Raw genomic sequence first — 15,635 nt, 5'->3', positions numbered from 1 at the left:
TTTGGTTTAAAATCTTGGCCAGGCGCAGTGGCTAAGGCCTGTAATCCCAGCACTTTGGGAGGCCGAGGTGGGCAGATCACTTGAGGCCAGGAGTTCGAGATCAGCCTGGCCAACATGGTGAAACCCCGTCTCTACCAAAAACACAAAATTAGCTGGACATAGTGGCGCACGCCTGTAATCCCAGCTACTCAGGAGGGAGAGGCTGAAGAATCGCTTGAACCTGGGAGGAGGAGGTTGCAGTGAGCTGAGATTGTACCACTGCACTCCAGCCTGGTGGACAGAGTAAGACTGTCTCAAAAAAAAAAAAAAAAAAATCTCATCCCACACTTACCCTCTTGCCAAAGCATTATCGGGGAAACCACAAGCAAATTAGACCTTGAAATCCCTCTGCAAGCTTTTGAGAGAGGATATTTTATTGAAGTTGGGAGAGGGTGGGACAAATGAGATGGAATCTTCATGATTATAGCTGTTGTGCTTGGGAATCTCCCCACAGTCTCACTGGACTTCCAGGATCTGCTGGCTAAAACAGAACAGAGACTTGGTGTGTGTGAAAAGGGACTGAGGTAGGGGGTTGCAGAGAATGAGCAGCTGGTGGTGGGATGGTGGAAATCCCCAAATTTGAGATTAGAGCTCCTGTAGGAATTGGTGATGCTCATACTTATGGACCTTCAAGGAATAGGCAGGATCCTGACTAGTCTGTATCTATATTCTGTGTCTTTTGTGCCCACATCCCATTAATGACCAAGCTCCAAGTCTGGGCCTACATCTGGACACCACCTAATGATCACATAGCAGGTGCTGACCACGGCCACATGCTGTATCACTATCCAGGTACAATGCTGTCTTGGGGCTTCCCACATCTCCATGGCCCGGTGGCCCCAGACAGATGCCTAGCCCTGCAGTGCACTGCATGAGAAAGGCCAGGTGCAGGAGTTAAGCAGGGATGCAGATCAGTGGTGCTAAGGACAGGTACCAAGAAGCAGAGCCATAGCCACACCAGCCTTTCACCAAATTTGAAGCTGCAAGTGCCCAGCCCACCATAAAGGTGCCCATGATGAGCAAACCCATGCAGAGTGCCTGCCACTGCCACTATTTCCTCAGTAGCTGATGCTGCCAAAAGATTAACTGTAGCACCATCACCAAGTCCTACAGGTCTGGTGATGGCCCCCTCAACAAGATCAAGATCTGCACTCCCTTCCATGGTTACTTCATGATACACCGTGGACCCCATGGCTACAAGTCATAGGATGAGGCAGTAGCCCCACCAGTGCCACCAAGAATGCCAAAAGTGGTAGTACCAGTGGATGTCCAGCTAGTCCCCTAGATGTCTATGACTTGCACAGAGCAGAAATGTTAAATTGTATGGGCCCAGTCTGGAGGTTAGCCTGCCTGCATGAGCCCCTGGCACTCCTTCCAGGAAAATCAAGAGAAAGATGACCAAGTGGAAAAAAACAGGCAGCAGCCAGCAAGGCCCAGTCGTGGAATGGACAGAGGTAGGGTCCAGCAACCTCCTGGGCTCAAACAATCCTCCCATCTCAGCCTCTGAAATATTTGGGACTACAGGTGCATACTATAACACCCAGCTAATTTTTATATTTTTAGTAGATGGTTTCACCATATTGCCCAGGCTGGTCCTGAACTCCCAGGCTCAAGCTATCCTCCCACCTCGCCCTAAAGGGCTGGGATTACAGGCATAAGTCACCACACTTGGCCAGTTTCAGAAACTTTTTTTTTCTTTTGAGACGGAGTCTTGTTCTGTCGCCCAGGCTAGAGTGCAGTGGCTCAATCTCGGCTCACTGCAACCTCCGCCTCCCAGGTTCAAGTGATTCTCCTGCCTCAGCCTCCAGAGTAGCTGGAATTACAGGCACCTGCCACTGCACCTGACTAATATTTGTATATTTAGTAGAGACGGGGTTTCACCATCTTGGCCAGGCTGGTCTTGAACTCCTGACCTCACGACTCACCTGCCTCAGCCTCTCAAAGCGTTGGCATTACAAGAGTGAGCCACCACACCTGGCCAAAGAAGGAAGGCTTCAGGGACTCTTAAGGGAAGACTCTTAAGGCTGGCAGGCCCCAGCACCCTCCCTCCAATAGAAGTCAGACAAGATTCACTCTGGTCCTCTCTGCTTGTCCTCTTTTCAGGGCAGCAGTATCTACCCCACAGCAGTTTTCCTCCTGCTCTGTTACCCGCAGGGATGCAGATGGTATTCAAGTTACAGCAAAGAAAAAGCTGAGAACAGGAGAGGAGGAAGATCTCCCAGTACTTCTGTCCCCCAAGTCCTCCCTGACTTGTCTGGCTGTCAGCCCCAGGCTGCTCTGGTGAATGCACCTTTTACTCCATGCTGTCAGCTCCAGTGCTTCATATACTCCTCTGTCCCTTGGCCATATTGAGATCCTGACTATGCTTACCACAGCTGCCTCTTATGTGGGATCAAAGAACAGCAGGTAGGCTCCAAAGAGCTGATAGCACTGGGGTCTTCATGACATGAGCTGGGACCCCATCATCTCCCTTCAGACTAGAGCACCTTCAGGGTTTCTCATATATAAACACACACACACACACACACTCTCCAAATGATGGGGAGGGGAAGTGGCCCCAGCACGTGGTGGATCACAGTCACTAAGTCTACTTATTTATTATTTATTTTTAAAATATATTTAAACAGCAGCAATCACTTCCAAAATGCAAAAAAAAATTACAATTTTAGAATAAAATTATAATGTTTATAATGCAGGTCAGAAAGAATTGAAGGTACAACAGAATCAAATCACACAGCACTGGAGGTGGCTAGAGAAGCCAAAGCCCACTGGTCAGGGGTCCAAGCTGACAAGAAGTCCCAACCTGAGAGGTCTCCACACCCAAATCATACCCCACAGCTTCCTGTTGACAGAGCCAGTGTCCTCTGGGTTAGAGAAGGAGAAGCGGCAAGGAGCTGGCCCTCTGTGGTGGGTGTCCCAAACCCAGTCCCCCCCATCAGCCAGGGACCTGCTAATCCACCTCCTCCATGTTGCTGTAGGTGGGGGCTGGCCGATCCACAGGGGGGGCGAAGCGTTCAGGGGCTGTCCGCGTGGGGGCCACCTCGGGGGCCTGGCCAGGGCCTAGTCCCTGCAACAGAATACGAGGACAGGGGTTGGGGGCTGCCCAGTATGCCGCCTGGCATCCCGGGGGTGCTGGCTTGGAGCCCTGGCACCCAAGGGAGGGTCCCAAGGCAGGCGCAGACAGCAGCGGCGTTCAGACAGAGAGACAAGATTGGGCCTGAATAGTCTGGCTTTATTAACACTTTAAGTACAGGAAGTAGCTTGGGCAAGGCCAAGCCCGAGGCCAAGGGTCAGAGCAGCAGGATGAACGGACAGACAGCTGGATGGATACACACCCTACGATGCTCTGCCCGTGCAGGGGCTACAGCCTCCCCACCCTCTCCCACCAGATGCACAAGCTGAGGCCCAAAGCCCAGAGGTGTTCCCCACAACAAAGGCAGGCATGGCCTGGGGCAGGCAGGTAGGCCAGCTCACAGCAGCTGCCTGCAGGCGAGCTCATCTCCAGCGACTCTGGGATACCAGAGGATAGAACACGTTGAGCACGAGGGCCACCAAAGCCGCCACGGTGCCCAGGACAAAGTACCGGAGGCAGCCCTCATCTGGTGTGGTAGGGCCACGTGGCGGGGGGCCCACCCAGTCTTGGGGCCCCCAGGGACCCAGGGGCCCAGGCCCCTCAGGCACCGGTTCCTCCTCAGCCTCCAGCTCCTGCCAAATCCGGGAAGCCTAGGGTATGTGGAAACGGCCATCAGCACCCCAGGGGTGGGGAGGACCCAGTGTCCCTGAGATCCTTAGCCATGATAGTCCCACCTGGGGCGACTGGGGCTAACACTCTGCCTTCTAGATCAAGCAGCAAGGAGGAAGGCAGGCAGCCAACCTCAGGGTTGTCCAGACTAACAGCACAAGTGTAAGTGAATCTTGACAGCATTTTGGCCTACCCTAAACAGCTTTCAATCCACGTGCAGCTCCACATGGAGGTGGGAGGGGAGTTATCTGGTTAGTATTTCAGTCCAGGCCTCTCCAGAGGACACTGATTTATAGGGAACAGGGCGCCAATCCCAGAGCAATCTCCTTGCACCTTCCCACCCATACCCCAGATTCTGACCAGTCTTCTGCAGGGATTTCTCTAATCCTTGACAGAGAAGGCTCAAGAGAGGATGGAGCCAGAAAGGAGGTGGCCAGTCCAGAAAAGAGATGTGCCTACACCCACCAACTGGGCCTATGGCACATAAAAGAGACTGTCACTAAAAGAGACAGAAGATCCTGAAGTCTCAGCAAAGACAGATGCTTACCTCAGAGAGTATAACAGCCACCAGAGGCCATGGCCAGCCCAAATAGGCCTTGTCTTGAGTGCACACTAGAACTCAGGGATGTCACAAGTGAGGGTGTGTGGGCTAGCATGTGGAGAATGTGCAGAGGAAATCTAGAGAGTATCAGGTATAGTCCATTCACAGCACAGTGCCCAGTGAGGTTCACAGCAGTTGCCTGACCTGTGCCAACTGGGTGCCAATGTGCTTGCCAGTGACATCATGTTAGTGTACCTGTATGTTAGTGTCCCCAGGACATGGGGATGCCTCTGGATAAAGCTTTGATGTTAAGGGAACTCTGCAATTCTCATGAATCCCAAGGCTCAGGGGGCCTGTGGCTGGAGGAGAGGAAGCTATATCCCCAACCCTGCCCTGCAGTCTGTGAGCTGTCCCCCACTATTCTGTAAAGCCACCCACATGCCTCACCTGGCTGGCAGCAGCCTCAGCTGCAGGGCCTAGGTCTGGGTGGTGCTCAGAGTGACCTGCCCTGGGGGGCCTCTCCACAGGAGAGTTCCGCCGGCGGTAGAAGAGTACATAGGCATAACGCGTCACAACCTGGCTCTCGTCTACCGTTGTCACCGTGCTGTCATCAAACAAGCGCCAGCCTACGGCAGGGTGGGAAGAGTGTGAACAAAGTCTGCACCACCACCCCTACCATCTATCCTGCTGGCTGTGTGTGCCCTCACCCACGTCACTGCGCTGACTGCTACGATCATTGGGCAGGCGTGCACAGGCTGTGTAGTGGCCACCAATCATGCCTCCATAGTGGTTGATGACAGCATACAGATCATAGCTGGGCAGCTGCTCCTCTTTCTGACCAATGCAGAACTTGCTCAGGTCCAGGTTCCTGCAGGTCAGGTCCAGTCAGGGAGGGGTGAGACAGGCAGCAGGTGCTCAGGATGCTCACCTTGGTCCTCACACCCCACCCATAGTTACCAAGGTCCCTTGCTTACCGAACAGGGAACTCCACCAAGTCATTGATCTTGTCACGCCAGATAAAACTACGAAAGGAGAAGCGCTTGAGCTGCACAATGAGAACATTTGGCAGGCGCCATAGCAACAGCTGCTTGGAGGCCTCACGGTGCTGTTTGCACTGTGGGCAGTACCTGGTGGGGACAGAGGTTAGGTCAGGACCAGCAAGTCTCTCTCTTCTCCATCCTGCCCCCTTATCTGCTTACTGCTCTGTTCTCACCAGGCCTCCTCGGGTGCCAGCACCTCAGGCCGTGTGAAGAGGTTGAGGCACTGGTCCAGGGTGAAGTGGCCGGCCCGGGCAGCCTCACCAGCAGAGCCTGGATCCTCAGCACATTCCAGCTCCTTGGAGGCTACCAACACAAACTCCTGCAAGCGCTCATTGTTCCGCCAGACGAGAGCCAGGCTACAATCGTCACCCAGCTCCAGTGGGGTATCTCCTGGAGATTGGCAGGGAGAGAGGTCATGCAGCTGTGAAGAACAGCCAGCTCAACCCACCCCATGGCTCCCACCCACAGCCTCAGACACCTCTGTCCTCTAGCCGCTGCTCTCGGTTGGATGAGTCAATTTTATAGATGAAGAACTGTGGTGTGTGGGCATTCATAGCTTCACTTGGGTGCTGGTACCCAGGCACAGCGGCTGTGTGAGAACATGATAATCAAAGCTTCCCTGCCCATCAGGGCCTCACCAGGCCCACCAGGTCCTAAACAACAGCCCCCATATCCTCCCCTATCTTCCTCCCCAGCTCCCAGAGCTTTTCACTGGATCTTACCTTCGGGTCGGGACACCCTCTCGCCAGCAGGCAAGGAGCCAACCTCAGTGGGCCCACTGGCCAGTATCTCAGAAGAAATTCCACTGGTGCTGGGCACAGGACCCCGGTCAGGGGCTGCCCACACCCGGGGAAGCCCTGTGTCCCCCTCAGCCATAGGGGTCACCAGCTGGAGCTCAGGTGGCTGAATGGGGTCCCTCTCACTGTCCCCAGCCTCCAGGGAGCCAGTGGAGAGCAGTGTGGTGCAGCCAGGGCTCTGAGACTCCAAGGCCATGCGGCCAGGCTGAAAGGGTGGCTGGAATACACTCACAGAGTACCTGGCAACAGAGAGCAAGGCAAGTAGGACTCCGGACCAGCCCATCTAGCACCTCTGCTCCCACCTACACCACTCTAGTCCAACCACTGGGCACTTACCGGGCATAGCCCTCTAGCAGCTGAGCGAGGCGGGCGTAAGTGAGGCGTGAGGCAGGTACACTGACCAGGAAGGGGTAGCCAATGTTCTCGGGTCGGCAGAGGCCCTTGTGGTCAGGCCAGTGGGTTTTCTGGCAGAGCCTGAGGGGAAGAGGAAGACAAGGATAAGGCCCTTAGCCCCATCTCCTATAACTCCATAATGGGGGCTAGTCATAGTCCCTGGGAACTGGGTATGCCAGCCCTGCCTCCCCCAGAGTCTGGTAAAGTAGGCAAGTAGAAAGCTTAAGCATATGTGCCTTGGTGTGAAGGGAAGGGGCAGGGTGGCACATGGAAGGTGGAAATAAAGGGTCAGGGAGACGATGGGGGTCCTCACTGGTTGCAGTAGCCCACACGGTAGCACCGGGTACAGCGCTTCAGCTTTTCATCCTCCGACTGTTGCTTCCGCTGGCAGGCTGCACACTTGGAGATGGGGACGCTGGGCACCTGGGGGCGCTAGGGTGGGTCGTCTGGCTCAGCAAGACCAGGCAGGAGTGCTCCACCCACCAGGGCCCTATGCCGTCAGGTTGGCCCCCACTCACCTGTTGCACCTCTAGCACCACTACCCGCTCCTTAGCCAACTCTGGGGATAGCAGCTCAAAGCAGAGGAGCATATCAGATGGGGACACAGTATCCAGTGAGTGGGAGGGCAGGAACACACGATGGAAACGATTCTTAATTACCTGGGGACACAGAACACACAGATCCCACATGAGGATAAGCCCTTCCCTAGCCCTGCCCCAGAGTTTAAGAAGGCTTGGCCCGGCCGTAGGTCTATGTGGGCAGTGGTGAGGTCTGTAAGCCCAAATAGGCTTAGCCTCTACTGGCACCCGTCTCAGTGTCCAATGCCATAAGGAGCCTGATGCATCAGAGGGCCTGAAAGACCAGGTGTGAGGCAGATATCAACCACACCAGCTCTTCACACTGAGGGACTCTGCCCTGCTGTAACTAGAATAGCCTTATAAGACTGTAACATACTATCACGGAGGGTCCATATTCAAAGAGCCTCCTCCCAACTCTTACCCCTGAGAAAACTGACACTGTCAGGCTAAAGGCTAGGAACCCCTGGGGAAAGCTAGCACACACAACTGGGATAAAAGGAGAGAGCAGCTGGATAGAGGGAGAAGCAGAGTGAACATAGGGATAGTCCTGCAGTTCAAGCTCCTTGTCTAAAAAGGGAAATGCAGTTGGGATCCACCACCACAAAGGGGAATAAACCCTGATAATGGCTAGGAACTGACGGCACTTCTGTTGCACAGACAAAATAACAGTACTTCACCTGTTTTTGTACAATCACAGGCATACTCATGTGTATGTCTATTTTTACTTTTATTTTTGAGTCTTGCTCTGTCGCCCAGGCTGGAGTGCAGTGGCGCGATCTCGGCTCACTACAACCTCCGCCTCCCAGGTTCAAGCGATTCTCCTGCCTCAGCCTCCTAATACCTGGGACTACAGACATGTGCTAACATGCCCGGCTAATTTTTTTTTTTTTGTATTTTTAGTAGAGGTGGGGTTTCACCATGTTAGCCAGGATGGTCTGGATCTCCTGACCTCGTGATCCACCCGCCTTGTCCTCCCAAAGTGCTGGCATGAGCCACCATTCCCAGCCCTATTTTTATTTTTTATCTATTTACTTATTTTTGAGACAGAGTCTCACTCTGTCACCCAGGCTGGAGTGCTGTGGTGCAATTTCTGCTCACTGCAACCTCCACCTCCTGGACTCAAGTGAGCCTCTTGCCTCAGCCTCCCGAGTAGCTGGCACTATAAGCATGTACCACCACACCCAGCTGCTTTTTTAATTTCTTGTAGAGACAGTGTTTCACCAAGTTGCCCAGGCTGGTCCCAAACTCCTGGGCTCAAGTGATCTGCCCACCTCAGCCTCACAAACTGCTGGGATTACAGGCGTGCCCAGCCCATGCGTATGTCTATAGATGCCAATGACTATACACACGTGTCTATGGTGAGTACACACACACATCCATATATATAATAGCCCAAGGAAGGACAAAGATACCTCTGCCAAACGCAGATTCTCAGGCTTCACACGAACGCTTTGAGAGAGGGAGTCCAATACTTCACTGGCAGTGGAGTTCTCCTTGCTGACGCTCACCAGGAACTGTGGCAAAAAGGGCAGTCAGTGAGGGAGGTGGGCCACGTTCTCTAGAATGGTCCAGAGGGTAGGGGCTTACTCCTCACCTTAATGGGCTTGCTGTGGGGCTCTCGGGCAAAATAAAAGACAGGGAGAACCTTTTGCTTTTGTGGCAAGGGCACCGGCAGATAAAGAAACGGGTCAAAAGTGATGGAGACCTGTGGATGTAGAGGTGGCACTGGGTAGCTGCACACAGAGTGGGAGACAAAATGTTCATGCCCAAAGAGCCCATTCCAGGGCTTCTGATGGCTCTCAGGGCCTCCACAGCCAACCAGCAAACTCTCAGGCTTTAGGACACTAGATGGGGCAGGAGGACCACCAGGAGATAACAATCCTTCTTTCTGGCACTCAAAGCCCTACTCAGCTTAGCCACTTTACGAATTTGCCTCACACTTGCACCCCATGTGCCCACAACCCTGCCACAACACCTCTGAGCTCTAACACCACTTTTCCCTCGGTCACGAAGCCTACCTAAGTGGGCTCTTCAGCCCATATAGAATCCTAAGGCCTCCCTGCCAGCTTCTTTGCCCAAACCTTAAGATGCACATGCCTCTGAACCTAATGTGACCAGAATAGAGGGCCTCTTTCCAGGGGAGCCCATCACACCTTGGCACACACAGGGCACACCAGCTTCGACTTGTACTGCCCCTGAAATAGGTCCACGATGAAAGAGTCATTCCTCATCTTGTGCCGCTGCCATGCTTCCTCAGCTACCACCTGAGAGGCAGAGTGGTGAGAACCAAAGAGGCTTGGGGGCTGGGATGCTCATGAGACATGCCCACCCTCTGTCCCTAACCCTGACCTCATCAGGCCGACCATCTGAGTCCACAGTCTCTGTGTAGGGCTTGTTCTGAATGCGATTCAGGTCCTCGTGCAGCCCATCCAGCAGGAAAGCCATGAACTCCTGGGCATCATGCTGCGCATAGCCTGTGAACTGGCTGGCCTTACTCGCCACAATGGCCTGGATACAAGAGCCAAGGTGTGAACACAAAGCCCTAGCACCCACTGCACACCCAGTTGGCTGGCCCTCCCCGCCCCCTGCAGCCAAGGGTGACAGTGGTCACAGATCACCTTCAACTTGGAAGGCTGGAAGGCATGGTGGGTGCCCTTCCACAGCGCCCGAAGCAGCACAGCAAAGCCAATGGCCAGACGCCCACCAGTCCCCAGTGGGTTGTTGTAGTTGATCTCAGCCTCAAAGGAGCGGTCTAGGAATAGTAGCGGAGCAAAGGTGTGAGGGACAAAGGCACTCTCTCTGCCCATACCCCAGGCTCCAGGCCCTGCCCTCACCATGGAAGAAGTCCCGGAGTTCCCGAGTGTTGGACAGAGACTGAATGACGCTGTTCATGAAGCAGGTGTTGCCTAAATTGACAAGGCCAGTGAAGCCTGGCAGACACACTTTCTTCTCTTCCTCCTCCTCCTCCTCCACGCTATCTCCACTAACTGGGCTGTGGGGCATGGGAGGCACCATACATGTAGGCTTGGGCTGGGGGAGCAAAGAGGACATGAGAGAACAGCTCTAAGACTCTCCAACCTCCATTCTTCGTCCTTCCACCCCAGAATTCTCACCGAGGCCAGGTGTGTCTCTGGCTTTGGGGTTACATGCTCCATAGGTGTGCGGGTTGCCACACTCTCTAACCCTGTGTCCTCAGATCGTGCCTTGGATTTATCCTTCTCCATAGCCCGGGCCTCCTCCTGGCCTGTCAGGGGGTGGGGAGCACCTCCTGGTGGGGTTGAATCCAGAGGGGTTGGACCTGTCGGCACGGCAACCTTTGCACCACCCACTGCACCTTAAAAAGGGGGAATGAGAGGGCTGGTGGTTAGCAGCATGTGACAGGGGTTTGGGTCCTGGTCATGTGGAACTGGGCAATGAAGGGAGCTCGTGTGCAGACCTCGTGTAGCCGGGGCCTCCAGGCCCCCCCAGCGCTGACTCTGCCTCTTACGAAGGCAGATGTCGATGCGAGAAGCCGTGAAACAGAAGGTGCACTGCTCTGGCTCAATCAGATTCCTGTGGGAAAAGGCTGAACTCAGGGACTTAGGAGGAATGGGCATCAGATTCTTATCCAGATAGATAAGCCAGGGAGATGGAGCCTGGGGGAGTAGGACAGGCACAGTGGTGGGGCCGGGCACCACCCACCTGAGCTTCACCTGCCAACGGAAGATGGTGTGGGGCCCACAGCCTGGGTGCAGCCTCAGGAAGTTTCCATCCCTGCAGAGGCACAGCAGGATAGCAGGAAGGACAAGAGGAGGAGCATGAAACATACTGTCCCACCTGAGGCATTGTTTGCCCCATCATCTGCCCACCCACCTGGTCTGGAAGATGAGTGTGAAGTCCTGCTCACGAAAAAGTACTCTCGAGGTGTCCCTGCAGATCTCCTTCACGTACACGTGCACCACCACTGAATCCGGGCCCTTCTCATACGAGTCATTCTTGACAAATGCCAGGTTCACCATCGACTCGGGCTCTATATTGAGACCATGGCTCAGCTCCAACCAGGACAGGTTCCAGCCTATTGCTACTCTACTCCCTAACCACCTACAAGCTTTGCAACCCAACCTAGGGCTCAGCCTGCCCACCCCCACCTTTACCATCCACCAAGGTTGCAGCATCTGCTGCCACTGCCATCTCCTCCTTGGCACGGTCATCTTTCCCAGGGTTTCTGCTCCGGACCATGGCTGGAGAGACTGGGTCATTCCCAGGAGACACTGCTTTCTCTCCTGTCAAAAGGGCTAAATTCTCCTCTGAGCCCAGGAGGCAGGTTTGGGGGTTCACCGGTGGTATGCAAAGCTGTTCATCAGCCTCAACCTATTAATGGCAAGATTGTGGGCAGAATCAGCCCGGGCTCTGCCAGGTGGCTCCCACTCCAGTGCACACCCTTTCCCCCCATTTCCTAACACTCATACAGGTGCCCAACTCTCACCTGGGTGGCCGGGTCAGCCACGAAGGGTGGGGCATCACCCCGGGGTCCAGGGTCATCCCTGGACCCCTCCCCCTCTGGCCCTCTGCAGAGATGCACAGCCCTCTTGGCGCTGGGCCCTGCCTGGGCCCCGGGGCCAGCCCCTGAGCCTACCTCACCACGGCCCTGGGCCCGCTTCTGGTTCCGGGCCTCCTGCTTAGCCCGGTGGGGCTCAGGGCCTGGCTCCAGGGCAGTGGGAGACAGTTCCTGCCCATTCTCCTGGCACTGCAGCCCCGGCACCAGCTCCTGGGTCCCTAGAGGTTTCTTCTGCCAAAGATACAGCAGTCAGGCCCTGTCGACTACACTGACTATCCCTACCCAACCCTGTACTACTAGAACTCACCAGGAGGGAGGGCCATGTGAGCATAGGCACCTTTTTGGGCAGTGTCAGGTGCAGGAGACTGCCCTTGCGGGTTTGCACTTTAGCACAAGAGCTTTTTATCTCAGCATAGAAGACACCACCCCACTGCTGACCACCTGGAGACAGAGCAGGGTCCATGAGGTAGGATAAGAGATATCAGAAGATTCAAACATACTATTGTGCTCAGGGCAGATGGACACACCTGCAAACCGCACCACACAGTCCGTATCTGTGAAAGCAGCATCTACATCCGCCAGCTGCAGGGGACCTACTCCCACATGAAGCTTGACAATCACCTCTTCTGCACTCTGCCTCCAATCGAGCAACAACTCTGGAGGGGGAGTAGCCAAGAGATCATGAGGGTCTTCACAAGCTCCTGATGGTGATAAGCAGGTAACAGAGACCCAGCCCTAATGAAACTGCTTCACATGGGAGCCAAATTGTAAGGGCTCCCTCCCCTTCCCAGCACCCAAAAAGCTCATTCATAACTGACCCTCTTTGGCCTGCTCCTCTCGAGGAGTGGATGCTGACCCTGACAACGAAGGAAAGAACAGCCGGGAACGGTGGCGTGAGCCTGTGATCCCAGCTGCGCAGGAGGCTGAGGCAGAAGGATCACCTGAGGCCAGAAGTTCAAGACCAGCCTGGGCAACATATCGAGACCCTGTCTCTAAAAAAAAAATAAGAAAAATTAGCCAAGCATGGTAGGGAAGCTGACGTAGGAGGATTACTTGAGTCCAGGACTTTGAGGATGCAGTAAGCTACGATCACACCTGCACTGCACTCCAGTCTGTGCAAGAGTGAGACCCTGCCTCTTTAAAAAAAAAAAAAAAAAAAAAGGAGGGGGCCAGGCACAGTTGCTCATGCCTGTAATCCCAGCACTTTGAGAGGCCGAGGCGGGCCAATCACCTGAGGTCAGGAGTTTGTGACCAGTCTGGCAAACACGGTGAAACCCCGTCTCTACTAAAAATACAAAAATTAGCTGGGCATGGTGGTGCGTGCCTGTAATCCTAGCTACTTGGGAGGCTGAGGCAGGAGAATTGCTCGAACCCAGGAGGCGGAGCCCACAGTGAGCCAAGACCACGCCACTGCACTCTAGCCTGGATGACAGAGTGAGACTCCATCTAAAAAAAAAAAAAAAAATTAACCATGCGTGGTGGCATGCACCTGTAATCTCAGCTACTTGGGAGGCTGAGGCAGGAGAATCACTTGAACCAGGAGGTGGAGGTTGCAGTGAGCTGATAGTGCACCACTGTACTCCAGCCTGGGCAACAGAATAAGACTCCATCTCAAAAAAAAAAACAAGGAAAAAAAGAAAGAACAGGTTAAAAAGAAAGAAAAAAAATTTAAAAAAGAAAGAAGGCAAGCCCCCATCTTCTGGATCTTAGCCAAGTACTCAGGCTTCAAAGCTGAGGCTCTACTGAGCCTATCATGGGTCCTTCTACTCTCATCATCAGACCAGGACAGAAAGAAGAGCAAAAAAGTCATCTCCCAAACCCCAATCTGTATACTCAATAAAATGGGATGGAAAGAAGGCCACAAGCACTCTGGGAATGCCACTCCCACCTTTCCTGGGATCTCCATCCTTGCTCTCCTGGTTTGCTCGATCCTTCTGCTTCTTCTTACTAGTTGCGTCCTCCAGTCCTGGGGGCCCTCTCCTTGGGCCTGTGGCACTGGCCCCGCCAGACATCTTGAGCCGCTTGGTCGACAGCCAGAGTGCCCCGGGGCCAGCAACAGCGTCTGGGTCAGGGCTGCGGCGCTTTCTTCCTGGCCCAGCTATCTTGGCAACTCTTTGTGGCCAAATTCTCCAGCAAGGAACCAACAGCCTAATGGAAAAGAGCCAGTGATCACTGCCAAGACCCAACAACTTGCTCTTTAGCTACAGCCAGGGCTCAGCAACCCAGGACACTCCTAATGCTACAGAGCTGTATCTTCTCATCTCTGAAGAACCCCTGGACACTCTCAGGCTATTTTGAAGAGGTAATAAATAATGCAAGTAGCAGAAACCACTTCTGGCCAAGCCTCATAGATACCCACCATAATAGTCCCACACAGCTGGAAGCCTCACTGAGGGGGCACCGGGTCAAGGGAAGTCATGGCCTGGGACCAGGCTACTCCACCAATCTGGAGAGGAGCCATGGCTCCAGCCCACAAGGCTGGCACTCTGAGCAGGGTGTTCACTTTTCCTTCACTCTCACTGGCTGCTTAGTCACCACTGGAGAAATAGAAGGTGGAGGAAGAAGGCAGGAAAGGAGACAAGCCACAGGAGGACCAGGCTTTGTGGCTGAAAACAGGCTCAACCCAGGTTCTGCCATTGCCTAGAAAAAGTCCTAGGGCTAAGACACTCCACCTGTCCCCTGCCAGCTCCCACCCTTAGCAAGAACCTGCTCCTATGTACTGCTTGGTTCTTCTTCATTTTAAGAGAAAGTCCTCTCCCCAGCTGCTGTCCCAAGCAGAGAGGGACTGAAAAGTGTATTTAGATGTCACACTACCTCTTCAGCAACAACCCTGCTCCAGTACTAAGGCAGGATGGGAATCCAGTTTGAGACTGGAACAGAAATCATCACCTTCCTTCCCAGATGCCTTCACTCATGAGCTCTGAGACACAGGGACCACTACAATTTCCCACAGACCCACCGGTAGATTCTGGACTGCTTCCCCCTCCGAAATGAAGGTCTTGAAGCTAGATACTGAGATGAGACTGGGGAGGACCATGGATCCAGGACCCCCGGCAGCCTCAAGCCCGGCCTGAACCAGTAGCAGGACAGATAATGACTAGTCTGTGTTCCCCTAAGTGTGTAAAGGAGGAAGGAGGGATGGTAGGATACCTTTCTACAGGTCAGATGTGGTACTGGTGGACTGGATCTTTAATGACACCTGCCACCGACGCCTCCTTCTCTCACCCAGCCCCAGCCGAAGGTCGTGTCCCTCCCCCATGCCCCGGAGACGTCGAGGCGGGAAAGGGGCTGTCTAGAGACCCGAGCCGGCCTGAAATGGCAGCGCGGGGTTACTGACCACAGACCAGCGCCCCGGTCGAGTTGCAACCCAGCTTCAGCCTCTGAACCCCGAGCCCGCCACCACCTCTTCCAGGAAGCTGCCCTCGCTGGCCGCCAGTCCTCTCCCAGGTGGGAGGCTGGCCACAGGCATAGCGTAACGGCCCCGCCGGCATCAGTGGGCTGGCACGCTGCGGGACACTAGGGGTAGGGGCTGACACGGCCCGTGACCTTGAACAGGCCGCCGCGGTAGCGCGTTGCGGCCTCCCCGCTGCGGCCAAGCAGGCGAGTTGCAGCCCGCTCCACTCACCGAGCGAGACCGCCGCAGCCAGCCCTCTTCGGGCCCTGGCAACCCGCTCTCCGTTCCGGTTCCGGCGTCAGGTCGGTTCCGGTTCCGGCGTGCCCCTCCCCCGTCCCGGCGCCGCCGCCACCGCCTTAGTGGCTTGTTTTGTTTCGACTTCTAGTTAAGGCCGCGGGAGGCGGAGCACCAAGCTGCTGACGCACTTCCGGCGGGAATGGGCTCGGGGAGACTGGCAGGCAGCTCCGGGGCGGGCCCGAGCGGAAGGGGGCGGTGCTCGGGTGGGTTAGCCTTGCATGGGCCCTGCTAGGGGCAACCTAGAGGTTCCCCTGGAGACTCCCCCACCCGCCCCAAA

General features: G+C 54.8%; 1 protein-coding gene across 25 annotated transcripts; it reads right to left on the bottom strand.

The window, feature by feature from the left end:
- Nucleotides 1-2,625: 2,625 nt before the first annotated feature.
- USP19 (ubiquitin specific peptidase 19) lies at nucleotides 2,626-15,476 on the bottom strand. 25 transcript variants are annotated; one of them, XM_023231386.1, is made up of 28 exons: nucleotides 15,293-15,476; nucleotides 13,556-13,815; nucleotides 12,486-12,659; nucleotides 12,195-12,368; nucleotides 11,975-12,108; nucleotides 11,596-11,898; nucleotides 11,258-11,480; nucleotides 10,983-11,139; nucleotides 10,812-10,883; nucleotides 10,567-10,682; nucleotides 10,244-10,464; nucleotides 9,965-10,160; nucleotides 9,749-9,882; nucleotides 9,480-9,638; nucleotides 9,284-9,394; nucleotides 8,725-8,835; nucleotides 8,543-8,644; nucleotides 7,071-7,211; nucleotides 6,866-6,984; nucleotides 6,496-6,633; nucleotides 6,085-6,398; nucleotides 5,841-5,951; nucleotides 5,536-5,752; nucleotides 5,297-5,449; nucleotides 5,030-5,190; nucleotides 4,770-4,948; nucleotides 3,514-3,762; nucleotides 2,626-3,106 (listed from the first exon to the last, which is right to left on the bottom strand). In XM_023231386.1, the coding sequence occupies exons 2-27, from the start codon at nucleotides 13,677-13,679 to the stop codon at nucleotides 3,535-3,537; spliced, it is 4,272 nt and encodes a 1,423-aa protein (XP_023087154.1). In that variant the 5' UTR covers nucleotides 13,680-13,815; nucleotides 15,293-15,476; the 3' UTR covers nucleotides 2,626-3,106; nucleotides 3,514-3,534. The 25 variants fall into 25 exon arrangements, with proteins under 25 accessions (XP_023087154.1, XP_023087168.1, XP_023087170.1 ...); XM_023231390.1 differs by lacking the exons at nucleotides 2,626-3,106; nucleotides 15,293-15,476 and adding exons at nucleotides 14,027-14,204; nucleotides 14,818-14,951 and having other exon boundaries at nucleotides 3,251-3,762; XM_023231400.1 differs by lacking the exon at nucleotides 3,514-3,762.
- Between the last annotated feature and the right edge of the window lie 159 nt (nucleotides 15,477-15,635).

The sequence above is a fragment of the Piliocolobus tephrosceles genome, chromosome 2, assembly GCF_002776525.5.
Source record: "Piliocolobus tephrosceles isolate RC106 chromosome 2, ASM277652v3, whole genome shotgun sequence".
Lineage (NCBI taxonomy): Eukaryota > Metazoa > Chordata > Mammalia > Primates > Cercopithecidae > Piliocolobus > Piliocolobus tephrosceles.
This window is presented reverse-complemented; position numbering and strand designations above follow the sequence as displayed.

Excerpts from the sequence above, each read along its gene's own strand:
- USP19 (XM_023231386.1), bottom strand. The coding sequence starts at position 13,679 with ATGTCTGGCGGGGCCAGTGCCACAGGCCCAAGGAGAGGGCCCCCAGGA. Across the intron at positions 12,369-12,485 it reads AGAGGAGCAGGCCAAAGAGG|GAGCTTGTGAAGACCCTCAT; the intron begins GTCAGTTATGAA and ends TATCACCATCAG. Across the intron at positions 9,639-9,748 it reads TCCAGCCTTCCAAGTTGAAG|GCCATTGTGGCGAGTAAGGC; the intron begins GTGATCTGTGAC and ends TCTTGTATCCAG.